Source organism: Dinoponera quadriceps, unplaced genomic scaffold (genome assembly GCF_001313825.1).
Source record: "Dinoponera quadriceps isolate SergipeBrazil2010 unplaced genomic scaffold, ASM131382v1 scaffold479, whole genome shotgun sequence".
Lineage (NCBI taxonomy): Eukaryota > Metazoa > Arthropoda > Insecta > Hymenoptera > Formicidae > Dinoponera > Dinoponera quadriceps.
In genome coordinates, this window is record NW_014554586.1 from 41853 (window position 1) to 59209 (window position 17357).

The 17357-nt window shown below is 38.6% G+C and overlaps 1 protein-coding gene across 1 annotated transcript; it reads right to left on the reverse strand.

Annotated features, from left to right (window-relative positions):
• Window positions 1-195: 195 nt before the first annotated feature.
• Window positions 196-14632, reverse strand: LOC106752251. Its single transcript, XM_014633819.1, has 13 exons — window positions 14617-14632; window positions 14407-14522; window positions 14076-14313; window positions 12767-13934; window positions 10384-11428; window positions 9035-9509; window positions 8738-8935; window positions 5111-5792; window positions 4551-4751; window positions 4048-4182; window positions 2854-3131; window positions 1669-1866; window positions 196-1087 (listed from the first exon to the last, which is right to left on the reverse strand). Exons 2-13 carry the CDS (start codon window positions 14464-14466, stop codon window positions 840-842), a joined length of 4926 nt encoding a protein of 1641 aa, XP_014489305.1. The 5' UTR covers window positions 14467-14522; window positions 14617-14632; the 3' UTR covers window positions 196-839.
• Window positions 14633-17357: the final 2725 nt, after the last annotated feature.

Here is a 17357-nt window from a genome sequence, read left to right on the forward strand (position 1 = left end):
TCTAAGATCTTCCCCTCTTCCCTTTCTCTCTCTCTCTCTCTCTCTCTCTCTCTCTCTCTCTCTCTCTCTCCTCTTTCAGCTGTCACATATACACCGCGACTGTAGCTTAACTACGGCGTCGTTCGTCCGATCGTAAAATTGGTGCAATAAAAAGATACAATTTTTACAAAAGAAATGTATTTATCGTGTCACATCGCGTTTTCTCGCGTGATCAATTTTTACATTATAATTTCACGTTGAATATATATACACATGCTACCGAGAACAAGTCGTGTTTTCTTATGTTGCGGCTTAAACTCATGTTCTATCAAGCTTAGCTAATTGATGCGAATGAAAGACTTGGTTGGAAGTCTATACAGCAACGATAAATGTTGCTTGTCTGTCGACCGGAGTAACTGATCCCAATATCGTGACGCAAAGAATCGCGACGTTTCAATCGAGAGATAACATTATTCGACTTTCAATCAAGGAACTAGATTATTTCATTATTTTCCGCACCTTGCTTTCGACCTTGCTTTCGAACCTATATAAATAACCTGGAAACGAGAGAATGCTGTTGTTTGACGCATTTATGGAGTAATCTAAGAGGAAGGATCGCACGCAACAAAGTCTCTGTCTAGCTTCGCTACTTAATGTACTTGAGATTCACTCTACTTTTACGCTGCGCATGCGCGTTGTCTCATCAATCAACATATGTTTTTAGATAGAAGGAACCGTCTATCACATCTTCTCAACCTTAATAAGACTATACATATTTATCGGATCACTCGTCGTCGTTGTCTAAGTAAGTCGCGTTCGCGCTTTTATTACATACGATATACATCGTGTCAGTCTTGTAATTATCGCGAAGTGGCGGGGCAATCTCGCTCGTCGCTACCGTCCGAGCATTCTAGAAATCCATTGCAAACGCGTGATTTCGGCAAGCACTCGCCGAGAGGGCATCTATGGCCTTTGCAAAATGCTACCGTGGACGGTCGGATATCCTTCTGCATGACAACACTGTCGATATAGTCAAGGAAATGAAAGATCTTCGTGTAAACGCCAGGTCGTTCACGTCGTCCGCATCCGTAACCGTTAGACGTGATACCTGTGAGAAAAATTTATTTCTCTCAAATTAAAAATTTACATATGTCCTCCATTTCGTCTAATAAGATATTATTTTCTATATTTATATATTATGTATATTTATATTAATTTTATTACAAATATTAATTTTATTATGCATAAAATACGATATTAATCGTTTTTAATAAGTGTTATCTAGTAAGCGTGAAACATTAGATCAATTGTTTGAAACATTGATTTTATGTGGATTTTATAAACATTTTGACATAATATTTTATAAATGTTTTCAAATTATTACTTGATAATATAATATTTCTAAATATTAAAATTATAGCGTAGAAATATTATTTTTAATGTTTCCATCAAATATCGTTAACGATGACATTATATCTAATATTAAAAACTACATATTTGAAAACGTTACAAGTTATAAAATATCATTGTAATAACGTTGTGATAAAGATTTCTTGCTTACATTAACAATAATATTTCTATACTACAATTTTAATATTTAGAAATATTATCAAATAACAGTTTAAAACATTTAATTATCTTAATAGACAATAGATAATAGCTTAAATAGATACATTTAATAGATGTTACCTTGCAATATATATCGATTTTCAGAGTTTAAGCACACCAGTGGTCCTCCGCTGTCTCCTAGGCAGGCGTCCCTTTCTCCGTTCCGTAATCCCGCACAGAGCATCCCCGACGTTATCCTGTATAACGGCAAGAACAGAGTTTTTCGCCGACAATCCTCCGTCGATATCACTGGTAATTCCACTTCTTGCAATGTGTCCGCTGTTAAATACAAGTAGCTGTGTTAGTGAGACACGTAATTCATCAGGTAATTATTGTCTTTATACTTTATTAATCGGAGCAAAAACGTAGTTCTAATCTCGCAAAGATTCATATGGACTTGGCCACACTTTGCGCACCTCACGTTCTGGCGCCCCTTGGCCCGATTTTCTTATAAAATCCGAAATAAGAATTGGCCAAACGCCAAAACGACGGAATTTATGTATATGGGTAATTCTTTTACAAACCGTACGGATTTTGATGAAAATTGACCGACATATCTCCGATTTGGCTGAAAGTTTTTTCACGAATTCTATATCGGAAAATAAGAGATACGTGTCCGAGGAATTTTTTTTCCCATAATTTCGATAATACAAGTGATCGAAAATTTGAGAATAGCGAGTTTTTTGGCTTGGAGACTCATTTTTTAAAATTTATAACTCCGGTTCTATTTGAGCTACAAACTTTTGTAGCTCATATATATATGTCATACTATTTCATATAGATAAACATATTTTGATATATTGTCTGCATCGTGACTAGCATAAGTTGCGTCCTCTTACAACAAGAATTTTCAGTAAATAAAAGAAGTCATCTGATACTGTGAAAATTGTGGCGATATTCTGATGTCATAAATATTGCTGCTTACAACTTGTCAGAGAGAGAACGCAATTAATCCGGAATTATTATAGTAATAAGAAGTCTATACTTTGATTAAAAATATAGCGCAATAAGTGAATACTTCTTAAAACAAGTATGTTTTAAGCGTGTTATGCTGTTGCAATGGCAATACAAAATATACATTAAATATTTGCATATTATATTCTGTACTTCTGTCTATCTGAGTTGTAACTATTATGTAGAATTATTTATGCGATTTTCGACCTTAAGCGTACATGCATAACATGCTCAAAATAGCATAACTTTCGAACTAAGAAATGATACGGCATATATGACGCCGATTGTATGTACTGTAATCATTCTACTTACGGAATACCCTGTTGATCTCGAATAATTGTCCCCATCCCGTTACGACGCAAACGGTTCCGGTATTTACCGGATTCGCGGGAAGACAGACCGGTCTTACATAGTCGCTGAATGTAACCGGCTGCTCGAGTCTCAGCACCGCTATGTCATTTACGAATCCGTTATCAACGTAATCCGGGTGTAACGATATGTAATCCAATCGCAAAAGCTGTTCATGAGGGCTGCGGAAACTCTCCCTGCGAGTCGCACCGATCCTCGCCACCCAATAATCGCTTTGCGCACTGCACAATGTGACAATGAGACTTTGATTAAATTGTTTCGTTAAGGAAGATTTTCATCAAATTCAGACTAAACCAATCGATGAATAATAATAAGTCGTCAATATAGGGCTTAGATATAATGAAAGGAAAAAAGAACAAAGAATTAAATTTCGACAACCTTGCTTCAATCTATAAAGAAACAAGGAATTACGATTAGAACATTGTCGAAATTCTATTCCTTATAACTTATGCTTATAGAGCTTAGTAGTTGACTAATAAAATCTAATGATCATCAATATATGAATGAAAATCAGTTTGAATAAATTTATAATTATCAAGAAAATGATAAAAGTGTTAATGATGACAGTAAAAAAGATTCATCAGAAAAAAAAAATATATATATAGCAAAAGTAGTAATCTCGTTTTAAAACGTTCTTATATCTTATTCTTTATTTCCTTTTATTATATTGTTAAAAATGATAACTTATTTCTAATATCTTATTCTTAATTTCCTATATTTAATTCTTTTCATTGTTCTTTATTCTTTCCATTGTGTTTGAGCCTTAAGAAATCATGCACAGAACTAATAATGCAATAAACTAAATCTTCACTTGACACATTAAGTCTAAATAAAAATTTAGTTTATTGTATTATTCTTTATAGCCTTATATTGACGATTTATTATTTTGGAATTTTTTTATTTGATTTACTTTGAATAATAATAAGAATTGTTGAAAAGTTCTGTAACTTTGTTGTGTCGCTCAACAATAAACTAAAAATTAATAATTTTTATTTGCGTTGGCTAGATAAAGTAGTTGATACCTTACTGACAGCAATTCCAAATCGATTAGATCAATTAGATTTAGTTAAATTTTTTTATGAAAGTCATCCTTAAATTACGTGTGAAGATGAATCAGTCATTGAGTGAAAATTTTACTGATAGAAGCAATGCGCTGCTGAGATAATCCATCGATCATTGATGAGAGCAGCGCCGCATTGATAGTTGCCATCCTTGTATAAGGCGACTTGCCATGGCCAGCTCCCTGCGGAACTGCTGGAACCTCCAACAATCCTGGAACGACGAAAAAAGGAGGATCTGCTTCAATACGAGTGGTGACAATGAAACGGTGGTGTAAACGTTTGAAGTATTATCATACATTTCAGAGTGATGAACACCGGGATTGTAGAAGAAAATATTAAAATACCCGTGCTTTCTGTTACACTTAGGAATATTAGGTATATTTGTTCGTTTTCGCTGCATCACTGAACTAGTGCAATAAGTTGAAGCGAGACAAGTATATGTTTTCTCATTGCAACTTATTGCGCTAGTTCAGCGATGCAGCGAAAACGAACAGACCTATTGATATCGAAAATTAATATCTTTCAAGAAAAGTTCAACGCTGAAGCGCCGAATTGAGAAACACAAAGAGGCCAAAATACCTCGCTGTCGAAGTCGCTTGACTCCTTATTCCGCACTCGAAATTCTTGCATTTCACTTTGAGGATCTCGCGACCTGGGCACTCGGACACTTTGAAAGACAAGGACGTTCTGTCCGACGATTTGTCGTTATGCGACAGAGAATAGTAGAAACGGTTTGGCGGCGGGTTTTGGTCCAACACTTTCTCCACTGTCTCGTAATCTCTGCGAACAAGTGAGGATTTCGTCAGTTTAGCTCGATAAATTCGCTTCATCTAGTAAAATCACAAAGGAATTTCCCGAGAAAATATGAGGAAGACACTTTAACATGAATTCACAATTAAAAGGAAGTGGATCAAATAAAAAAGAAAATTGGGATGTGAAGGATTTGCATATTACGATGATATTAAGAAACTTCTCTTCGATCGAAATAACGCGACAAACTGTTACAATTCCCAGACATTGGTACTTCTACCTTATACACTCCGATAAAATAAAAAAAAATGGTATGTCGCTACAACAGCCGCGATCAAGTTCTTATTGGCCGTTCTATCTCTTCTTGAAGTGAATGCGATTTTACTCACTGGTACGTAATGGCCTTGCACGCGGCTTTAGCGAGGTCTTCGATGGACCACACGGCGGTTTGCCGCTCCCGGAGAACGCTGTCCGTGTCGCTCAAACAAAGCTTCCCCCATTTGCCGTTTTTACGCACGTTGAGGTATCCATTATTGTTGTAGCTATCGATCTCCTCGCGAGAAACGGTAGCCGTCGCTATCGAGAAAGTATGATTGCTTTCGGTGCGTAAACCGCTACCGGAGGTTAAACTATTTCGATCCGAAGATGATATTTCTCTGCTGGACACCATGACTTTACCGTTCTCCTCAACGTCTCTGTTGACAAGCGTCGACTTGTCCGGATCAGCCGGCTCGGAGGACAAATCGCTCCGTTCATCCGTAAGCTTCTCGGAGCGTAGATCGCCGGAGAAGTCATACAGCGTGGTCGTGTCCACGATGGTCGACTCGACGGCTTCTTGATCGAAGTGAGGTACTTTCACAATTCGTTTTTCCGACCCGACGGAGTAGCCCGTCGAAATATTCCTCGTTGAGACGAGGACCTTCAGGTCTTCCTCTGGTTCGTCTTCTATCAGGGCGGTGCACTTCTTCTCGTCCTCGCCGCCAGCGCAATCGCTGAAACCGTCGCATACTTTATCCGGGTCGACGCAGGACTTCGTGTTACCGCACACGAATTGGCCTTTCTGGCACCAATCTGTCGTAAAATGAAATCAGACAGTGTAAGAAACGCAGAGAGAGAAATCCGGATAAAGTTTTAGTCAGTTGTTTCCATAAACATTCGAGTTAGAGGTGATCGAGGTTTGACTTTAAATAATAATTATTATTATTATAAGTAAACGAGAAAACAAAAAATTTTCACTTTGGAAAAATAATACAAAAACATTATGCTTGTATATATCTCATTAAGAGAAAAGTTTACAATTGTGAACAGCAGAAATATTTCACAAAACAGGAATCTACACGGAAGAAGAAGTTTGGTTAAATTTGCCTGACAATGAACAAGCCAAATGCGTTTTGGCCGAAGAAAATAGAATTTCTAGTTCTTATGAATCAAATTCGTTCTTTTAATCAGAAATTCTGTTTTCTTTCAATAAAACACGTTTAGTTTGTATATTGTCAAATAATCAGCCAAAAAATATAAATTCTTCTGTTACATCCTACGTACTTCACGGATAATGAATTTTTTTTATCTTACTATCTCTTCGTTCTCTTTATATTAGGAAACAGACACATTTGGCCGAGCGGCACGGTAATAAGATTAGGAACCTAGCCCAAAAAGGCCGACCAGACGTGGAAAGATGTTGGTTCATCATAAAACATAGACCCAAAATTTGCTCATGAGATTTCAATAATGCACCACCAAATACGTCTGTTGTTTCCCAAAACATCCGTCTGCGATTGGTATAAAGGAAAATGCCGCGACTAGCTATCGTTGCGCCATAGAGTCGGAAAGATCATACAATCCTAGAAAAACAAACCGCTCAACGTTCTAACTTGCCGTCATAAACTGACGCAACTCATCCTTACCTCCACATTTGAATCACGCCACATTTTTTTCCCTCTCTTTACAAAAAGGCGCGAAAATGCAACCATCTTTCCTCACCCTCTTCCGTGCTCTCTTATAAATTTGCCAGCATTCTAAAAAAATCTTATGATTTGCCACGTCCAACCTCCATCCATTTTTTCTCCCGAAGAAGGATACTCTCCTAAAAAACATAGGTCCCTCTTCTCATTCGTAGAAGTGGTCAATTTCTGTTTCCTACATCTCAAAGATTGTCACCATCTCGTACTCCTTCCTCTTAAAAACCCATTGCGAAACCTCCCACGTCTCCTTTCTACGCTGATTAATCTCATTGATAATCGTCATCTGCCAAAATTCTCCCTATAAAAACCCGACTTCCTTACCCCCTCGGGCATTCTCATCGCTACTTTTTCATCGGTATTACCAATCTGCTCATCGCAGTTACTATTTTGTTATCGCACGCGTTCACATATTCTATTCTAGATCAAGTTGGTCGGGAAGTCAGATACCCAGTCTCAGAGTTTCTTGCGTTATATTTTTTCATTTGTTACCGTCACAGTCATAGTTATGTTAGTTCTCATGTGTATATGTGCATTAGTATTTTGTAATAATTGTCCTACTTTATTTCATATTTATATACGATTTTTAATAATTTCATTCCAATCTTCAATCCCACTTTATTTTTTAAATATACACATACATCACAGCGTAATTATTATCTTCTTTATATTATATAATGTTGTTATTCTCACCATATCGATATGTTAAACATTCTCGTTACGTCAGATTCGGTCATATTACATTAAGTTATAAGGATTACTTTTACTTTTAATCTTCATCTTTTATTTCCATTATTCCAATAATGCTGATTTATAAAAATCCGTTTGATATTAAGCTATATTTCCTATTCTTTAACTTTAACTAACTGTTTCATCTTTTAAATATTGTATTTTTTACAATGACTTTTCTCATCAATTTATCAATTTATCACTATTGTTAATCCATGTGAGAAGCAAATTATGTTATTAGTATAATTAATAAACTCTTTTATTCGAAACGTCCCAAATTTAACTTAATTTGTTACATTTATTCATTCATTTTCTTTCAATTATTTCAATCAGAAATCCGCTTTCAACACTCTCATGGTCCTATCCCAAGTAAAGAGATTAAGTTCTTTGACCTAAATAAAGGACCACCAAACGTACGTTCTGCAATCGGAGTAAATAGGCCCTTCCAGACCTTGACCTGATCTACAGACCTGCAAGTACGTTTAGGCCTCGTGAGTGCACGAGTATGCAATGTTTGTTACGTACATCCTCTTCCAGGACGTAACACTTCTAAGCCTTCAGATGTACAATTAAGGAAAAGACAAAAATGTGCTAGTGAGGGCAATTTCTTAAATTCAATCGAGTTTTATTCGTGTATTTAATCTAACTCTAAAGATGACTTTCACTAAAATTAATCTAATTAATTTAATTGATGATTTAAAATTGCTGTCAGTCAATTGCCTCCTCTATCTTGTTAACATAGACAGAAATTATTATTTTTTTAATTATTGTTGAACTACAAGTTATAAAACTGGAAATTGGTGGAAATTGGAAATTTGTATTATTATTTATAAATTTTTTTAATCTGAGTTTAGTAAAAGTCATCCTTGAAATATTAAACTTCCTAGTCTCTCGCTGCAATCATCTTCTTTGATGATATCAGAAGCAAAAAACATATGTCCAAAATTCTTGCGAAATATGTTGAAAAAAAGAATAAAAGAATAATGTTTATAAAATGACATTATTTCGTCATGTTAATTTTACTATTTATTCATTAAAATAAAATATAAGAAACATATAAAAATAAAATAAAAAGTTAAAAGTAGAAAAAGAATAAAAATAAGATAAAAATCGAAAAATATTAAAACTAAAAAAAAAAGTTTTTTCGGAATATTTTACTTATATGCTCACAATCGATTGCAAGTATCATTTCATGAATACATCGTTTTATTTTAACATATTCCATGAGATTTTTAAGGCACACGTTCTCTTGCTTTCGATATCATTAAAAATCAAGGTGGCTACGGTGAAGAAACAGGAGCGTTAAATCGACAATAAATCATGCAATACCGCAATCACTCTCGTCGGAGTAGTCCCAACAGTCGACGATGCCATCGCAGATCTTGCGATACAGTAGCTGCGCCCTGAGAAAGTCGGCGCAAGTGCAGTTGGCCTCGTCCTCTGAGTTGGAGCATTCCACCAGCATGTTGCACATCGCGCTCGAGTCTAGACATTTGCCGTCTCTGCACAGGAAGCCGGTGCAATTATCTGCGAAAATACGAAGAAATATGGATCAGACCGGCTCTAAATTTCGCCCTAGCTCGAGGGAACCACGAAGAAGTCCAAGGTGAAATTGACAAGACTCACGGTCACCGGCGGCGGTCTTCGAGGTCGCTCGCGTCGTATCGGCTCGGTCCTCCAGCTTGTTCAACACCTTCGTGAATATCTCCACTCCGTCGCGACTCAGAGTGACTCCCGAGCTTGCGTTCTTCAGGATAGTCTCATTGCCGATCGCGATGTCCGCGATCTTCTTCAGCTCATCGATGTTTGGCGAAGACGCGTCGGGATCGCCCAAAAGCGGTCGCGAGGTCGCGTCATTGCTCGAACCGTTCCTCGCGATGTGTACGGACTCGCCGTTCGTCCTGATCTGAGCGAGTTGCTTGAGCTTCTCCAGCAGAATCCTGTTCTCCTCCTCGAGTGCTGATATCTTCCTGTCCGATGTCTGCATCGTCTTCAGGTTCATCGATGACGGAAGCGACGGTCGCGTTTGGTTCCATGCGGGAGCTACTTTTTCCGTCGTGCCGATGACGGCCGTGCCAAACGATCTGTTCTCTTCCTTGTCCTAGAGATGTCAATATCGAAGAAATATCGTGTTTGAATATATTCATCAATTTTTTAAGTCATATCGACACAAATTAACAAATTAACAATCGACATATTGAATAATTCTTATTTTTAATAAAAACTTAAAAAAACTTTATAACAATTTTTTGGTTTTTAGTACAATAAAAATCTCAGACAGCACAAATTTCCAAGGAACGTCCTATGAACGTCCTTAAAACATAGAACATTCTCTGGATGTCTTTAAGACAACTTTAGAACGTCCCCTGGAAGTTTGTGCTGTCATTTGTTTTCACAAGTTACTAGGACTCTCAGCAGGAATTTAATTTGTGTGAACGTTCGCGTGCGCGCCGTCTTTGTAGTGAACGGTCAGCTTCCGAGCCCTAATGAACCAACTATTTTTTTCTAATCTGGGGCATCCGGTAAAGTACAAAAGTAGTATCCTTTTCTTGCACAGAACACTGAGATCGTCAACAGGAATTTTTGTTAGTGTTGCTGAGTGCGCGTGCATGAACTTTGTCGATTACGAAGATCTTCAGGACACTCGTTATCAATAAACTATTTTTTTCTAACGTGTAACATTCCACTGAATGCAAAACTACTATCATTTGTTTGCACAAACCCTCAAGACTCTCGACAGGAATTTTAATTCCTGTGAATATCGCGCGCGCACGACAATCTTTTCCGTTTTTCTTGTTTATTTATATTAATATTGACACATTTTACATAATTTTTTTTTTATCTAGATTTTTGTTTTTTCAACTAGGTTACGCATGAAAAAAAAATTTTAATAATTTTTGCCCAAGGATCGCATACTTCATTCACGTAATAATATCAAATATTCGATAATTTGGTACATCAATAAACATCTCTACCTTGTCTGACGCGGAAGTCTTCTCCGAGCGAAGGACCGGCAGAGCGGTAGAATTGCCGACGATGAGCTTCAACACGATCGGATCGGCCTTGATGTTGGACGACACTTTGGTGCTAATGGAGGTCACGACCTCGACAATCTGTTCGATCACGTTTTTGCCGCTTGAGGGCTCTTCCTCGTTGGACTGTATCGCCTCGTGCGACGACAGCAGCCGCTCTGGAGTCGCCGTGGTGGATGACTCGGTCGTACTGCCTTCCACTGCGTCTCTCTCGTGCACTGTGTAATCACGCACACCGAACAGCTGCTCCAGCAAACCCGAGTCGTCCGAGTCGAGCTTCGGCCGCGGTCGCACCGGTCTACCGATTCCCGTATTGCTTTTGACCGGCGCCAACGTCACGAGGTTCTCCACCACGTAGGCCTTCAACGTATCGTTGTAGACCTTTTTCTGCAGCCCGTCCTCGTTGACCGCCGCCTCGCCCGCGTACGACGACTCCCAGGCCTCCTCCGACTCGCTCGGCGTATGCTTCACCGTGTCGATCTCCACGAACGTCGAGTTCCTCCTCGACACGCTTTTCTTACCTCCCGAGTCCTTGGCGGTCGGCTTCGCTTCCGAATAGACTTCCGTGGTGCTCAGCAACTCGTCGTTGTGCTCGTCCGTTGTCCGCACGATGTTCGAGTCCGTTGATGTGATCCGTGCGTAATGCGGCAGCTTAATCATTGCATCCTCGCCCTGATCCTGTCCTTTGACCAAGGTCTCCACCTTGACGACTCTTTCCAGGTTCGCTAATGACGCCCCGCTCTTGTCCCGAGACGATTCACCCGCATCGGTAGCAACGATGGAAACGTCCGGAAGAAATATGTCGCGCATGGGAAGGTCGCTGCTGTAATTCACGACGGACGTGATCTTGTCGACGGGTATCGTGTGTCTGAACGGCTTCATGGTCGCCGAATTCCTGATCAGGCTCGAGCCTATCAGACCACCGCCATTCAGATCGGGAGTGTTGTAGCTGGTGTAGACCGGCCTCTGCGCGTCAACGTCCACCTTCCTGTTTATAGGATTTCAAACGGATCTTAATAACTGGAAGACATCGACGAAATCGATTTTAAGATTCCTCTTTCCGCAGCCATCTTGACGACGTTAAAAGCGAGAAGATATGTGCCCAAGATTTTCACGAAATATGTTGAAGTAAAAAGGTATGTTCGTAAAAATGATACTTGTGATCGATTGTGGTCATTTGTAAGATATTTCGAAAATTTTTCTTTTACTTTAACTCTTAAATGCATAGTGTTGCAAATTTGCAACATATTTATTTTGTCGAGATCAAAGGCACACCTAAACGTGGAAGACCAAATTCTTCCTTAGAACGAAATATACAATCCAAAAGGCACAAAGGCAATTCTCAACATATACCTCAGATTTTTTTAAATATTTTTCTCATTTTCTGAGACTACCTATGAACCTAAAAAATAATAATTCAGTAATAAAAAAAATTCATGCATTTAAGAGTTAACAATTAATGAATAGATTTAAGAGTTAACAATTAATGAATAGCCGTAAAATTAACGTGACACAATCATGAGATAAGTGAAGAAGGTTGCATGTTATATTAATTTTACGGTTATTTATTAATTGTGATAGTAAAAGGAAAATTTTTTGAATATTTCATAAATGTGCTCAATCGATCGTAAGTGTCGTTTTATAGACATATCCTTGTGTTTCAATATATTTTGTCAGGATTTTGCGTCAGGATATGCGTTTTTTCGCTTTTGGCGTTATCAAATAAGACACTGCAGCGAGGGACCAGGAGCCTTAAAATTACGGGGTCCAAAAGTGTCCGTTCACTGAGAGAAATTATTTTCGTTACCAAGTGTATCTTGTTTAACCACAAAAATAGCAACATGCATGCAATATACATGTAAGATTATTATCACTGACACTATAGTGACAGATGCTTAATAAATACCAATTAATAACGTTACATCCATGTTATAATTTCAACTTAATTTTTCTTCGATAAAATTTTATAATATTCTTGAAAAGAGAGCATAAATTTTTCTTTTGAGTACGTGATAATATGAGCTTTCTTAAAACTTATAATGAACATATCTTGAGACTGTCAAGATCAAGAAAATATTCTTTGTTGAAGATAAATAGATTACTTAAAAGAAAGAAAATAAACTGAGTAATATTGCTTTTCTTGGCGATAGACTGATATTTTCCTGTATGTACTAAACAAATGGTTTTTCTGATTATAATTCTTTCGTTATGATGATTACATTTACAAATACCAAGTATTCTTCACTCGGTGTTACTTTTAACCAACAAATCGGCCGACTTGAACCCAAACAGAACGTAGATAAGATCGAAGGAATTATAAGTTCACCTGTTGCGCAACGCGTCTTCTTCTTCGTTCTTGCTCGTCGGCACGCCGCTGAAACGATTTTTCGTTTCCAGCTCGACCTCCGCATCCAGCATAGGCACCGCCACGCCAACACCGTTCGTGTCGGATGACTTGCTCGCGATCTCTTCGCCGGGACGCGAATCCATGTCGTCGATCCATATCGTCGTCGTCGTCGTCGATGCCAAGTTATCAAGTTTCACATCCGGCTGTCGAGTAGCGCTCGATTCCTTCCACTTGAACGAAGTGTTCTCCTTCGTTGACGTATTTTCGAGCGCTTGTCCAGTCGCCGAGATTCCCGAACTCGGAGTTACCTTGTCATTATCATCGCGTTTCGAAGAGGCCCTCAACCGGACGCTGTACGTTTCCGGAGGCAGCTGTCCGGCCACCTCGATCTCCAGGTCGCCGGCATCGTCCAGCCTGGACACCGTCGAACTCGGCACGACTCTGTCGCGCGGGAAATCCGCGTCGTCCGTGTCGAAGGTGCTCATACCGGGCACGTCGCGGAAGTTCAGCGATTCCAAAGACAATTCCGGCATCACCGGCGGCGTCGAGCTGGTTCCAGGTGCAGACACCTTCGCGTTGTCTCGAGGATCACTGGTGGTCGATGTGGAAACGGTGCCTCGCGTGCTCGATTCCGTGCGATTGTCGGGCAGCAGCTTGAATTCCGTGTTGACGTACGCCGGCACAATCGGCTTCCACGGCGAGGTCTCCAGGTCCGGGTTGCGGAAATCTTTGAAAATGTTCAGATCGCCTGGGGCAGTCGTGGTACTCGACGTGGTGGTCACCTTCGTAACGCTCGTAACTGGTCTTTCGTTCGACAGATCTTCGCTGAATGTGGCGCTCGTGGATTTCGTGGGAAACGTCGATGGCGCTCCCTTGGTGGTATCCTTGACGTCAGTAATAGACTCGGCCGTTCCATTCGTCGAATTCTCCGCGGTAACGTTAACTTTCGTCGCTCGGTAGGTGCCTTGGATAGTCGGGATGTTGTTAAAGTCTATGTCAGGCTCGCCGCTGTCGAGCCTAATGGGCTTCGTCTTCGGCTTTGAACCCGTGATCAAACTGCCGTTTCTATTCGGTCGCAGCAGACCGTTCTTGGTGATCATCGTGTGCTTCTGCTGCCCCTGCTTCGACGTGCCTTCCTGGTTTATTTCTTAAAGAACAAAAAATTAATGAAAATTAAAGGTCCGTTAGAAAATAACGGAGTTGAGCGAAACAACGCTGTGACGAGTACGGGATTCGACATAATTCTTCGGAAAAAATTCAATACTCGAGATGTGAAGTAGCTACTTACTTTTCACCGACACGCTCGTGAGATCCAGTTCCATGTCCTTGAAGAGAGACGATATCGAATATGTTTCCTTGGCGATGATGTCCTGTATAGTGTCCTCGATATTCGTGATTGAGCGCGGTATCTTCCTACGGTCGAGGTACAATCTGAAGAAGACTTTCAGGGTCCCGTTTTCGAACTTGTCTATCGTTGTTCGCTTGTAAGACGAACCAAGTACGCTTCTCCTAAATAGAAGCTCGAACTGGGAGGAACAGAAGAACCTGATTTAACAGCCCCGAAAGGCTTGACCTATTTCCATATCTTTTACGGTAAAACGGAAATATTTTCCACTTACGATATTTTTGAATTTACGCTCCTTTTCGCGGAAGACCATACTTGTGTTCAGTTTTAGCATAGGATTGTACCTTTCGCCCCTAGCTATCCTGAAGCTGCACGAAAATCCGATGATAACTGCAACGATTGACATATGAGATGTGCGATTTTGCGAAGAGTTTCGTTGCGCAACTTACGTATTATTACTATCATGCCAAAGCGGAAAACTCACCATTCTTGGAATCCGTTCGAAGGGCTGAAATATTATCAATTTTTATTAGTCATATTATATATATATATATATTTATATATATGTCTCTCTCTCTCTCTCTCTCTCTCAGGAACCAGAAATAAATGAAAATATCGCTCCGGTTCCGATTCCGGTTCACTATAATATTTAATAAAGGCTCCGGTTTCGGTTTTCTGGACAATGAAAGTACCGGTAAACCGTTTAAATTACGGTTCTTTTTCGGTTCTTTAAACTTGTTTCCTTATTGAAATTTTTATTGACATATATATAACATGTACAATAATATAATATAAAAAGTTACAATATCACTTCTTTGATGTAGATGGCATTTCTTCACTATTTCCATCTTCTGCTCTTAACATTTTGGATATATATTATCCTCGTTATTTATAATCTCTTTCTAACGGAACATCTAAATTATATAGATTCTAAGAATATTCGAAGAATATCTCGATATTTTCCAAGCTATCCAAGAATATATATATTCCGTATATATATATTCCGTATATACATATTCCGTCAGAATAATTTGTATAATTCAGGATGATTGTGTTTCTATTATCCCAAAATTGTAATATATTATTTCTTCTATTAATCCTCTTCTGTTCAATATCGTATGCTTGAAATTTATTTTCTATTTGTCGCGATAACTAATCAATGTTCTACTTTTTCATGAAAACGAAAATTTTATTATAAAATGAAAAAACGATTATTTAACATTACAGAATAAAAACCGAAATAGTGAACCGAAAAAAACCGCAAACCGAAAAAATATAACGGTTCTAATTTCGGTTCCGGTTCTGAAGGCTTTATAAAATTTCGGTACGATTTACGGTTCCGGTCCGATAAGAATACCGGTTTCCATACGGTTTTCGGTTTCAGTTCCAGTCCGGTCCGAATCCCTGATATATATATGTACATATATATATATGTGGGAACAAAAGTTAACCAGCCTGATAGAAAAAGCAGCGGTTGGCAAGGAGGAGGTGGCGCTAGTAGCAATAGGAATAATAGCAGGAAGCGTATGAAGAACGCGTGGAAGAAGCGGAGAAAAGGTTGTCAGGCTCCAGTCAAATACACATTCCTCATTTATCGTATTCAACTCGTATCTCTGAATAAAGATCCCACACATATATAAAAATAAAGGAATGAAATAAAGTAAAAATTGCAAGAACACTAATGTTCATATTTACAGAATTATTAACACTTGACATACCGCCCATCCACAGAGCTAATCCAGCTATCGCCAGTACCGCGACCAGCACTAACATCGCGTAAATAATTAACATGGCACTGCCAAACCTCCATGTCGTGTTATTATTCGTCCGTGCTGTCGACACCCTGGACCAGGTTGACCTCGGTGGCAGATAATAGTCGCTCTGCAACCAAATCGTAAAAGTTTCTCCTGAATTACTCTCAGTCGTCGTAAACGATCTTCTCTCCGCCGCGAAACGAATTCACCATGAAATCCCGCTGCTTCGAATTCATAATTCGACGTGCACAGAATACATTCGAGGTACTGATGATTCGAGGATGAAACTTAAGATGGATTCACACTATCCGTCTAAACTAGGCGATAGGCAAACATCCGTTAATTCTCCGTCGAAATATTCATTATTACTTTTGTATTATATTCGCAGTGACCGCATGGAAAAACAATTCCGTTGGTGTAACTGAATTTTTCGTTGCCTGTAGATCAGACGAAAACTCGATTGTGATAATAGAAAGATTCTGTTCAATTAATTGCTTTCAGTTGACTCAACTAGATTTTAATGCAGCTGATTGGTTATACCAATGTTCTTAGTCACGGTAACAGAGACATCATTTCTTATCACCGAGATTTAATCTGATTTTCTATTCTTGTGAGTGACATACGTTCTACCATATCACACAGGTTCTCAGCATGAGCAAGAAGTTTACTAATGGACTTACCGAACGTTTCTTTGGTCTGGCACGAGCTGTTAGACTTGGCTTCGCTGAATTACTTCGTTCTGATATTTCTTTGATATATTTTATGCGCTATATTATTGTTTTATTCCCTCAGGAAAATAGAGGAAGTGAAGAGTTTTAAATATTTGGGTTTCTCATTTAATATGAAGGAAATTATATTAATCAAATTAGGAAATTATATTAATCAAATTAGGGATCTAAGTAGAAAAGGAAAGGTAGCCGCAAGCAGAACGTGCGATATAGGTGAAAGGATATGTAGGAATGATTTTAGAAGATGGATACTTTTAAGGTATTTAGTACAAAGTGTGATAACTTATGGGGTGAAAATATGGGAGTGGGAAGAAAAAAAGGAACTGGAGAAGATTATGTTAAATTATGGGAGATGGGTTTTTAGATTATATTTGTGTACACCGAGATACTTAATTTTGAGAGAATTGGGCTTAGAAAAACTAAAAATTAAATGAGGAATTAGGGCATTGAGGTTCGAGGAAAAGGTCAAAGAGAAAGGAGAGAAAATTTGATATAGTTATGTTGGGCGAAGGAAGAAAATGTGGAAAAGAAGAGCTGTATAGCAGGAAAAAAGAAAAATATTATAATAGAGAAGATTGGAGTTTAAAGGCTGTGACTAAAAAAGAATGGAGAGATAAAGGCATAAATATAGAAGATAAGATTTTAGAAAGGGAAAGAGATATTCAAAGATAAACAGAAGAGAGCAAAATAAAGGAGGCGAAATATATTTCTGAATAGGAAAGGAATTTACATCATTTTAGAAA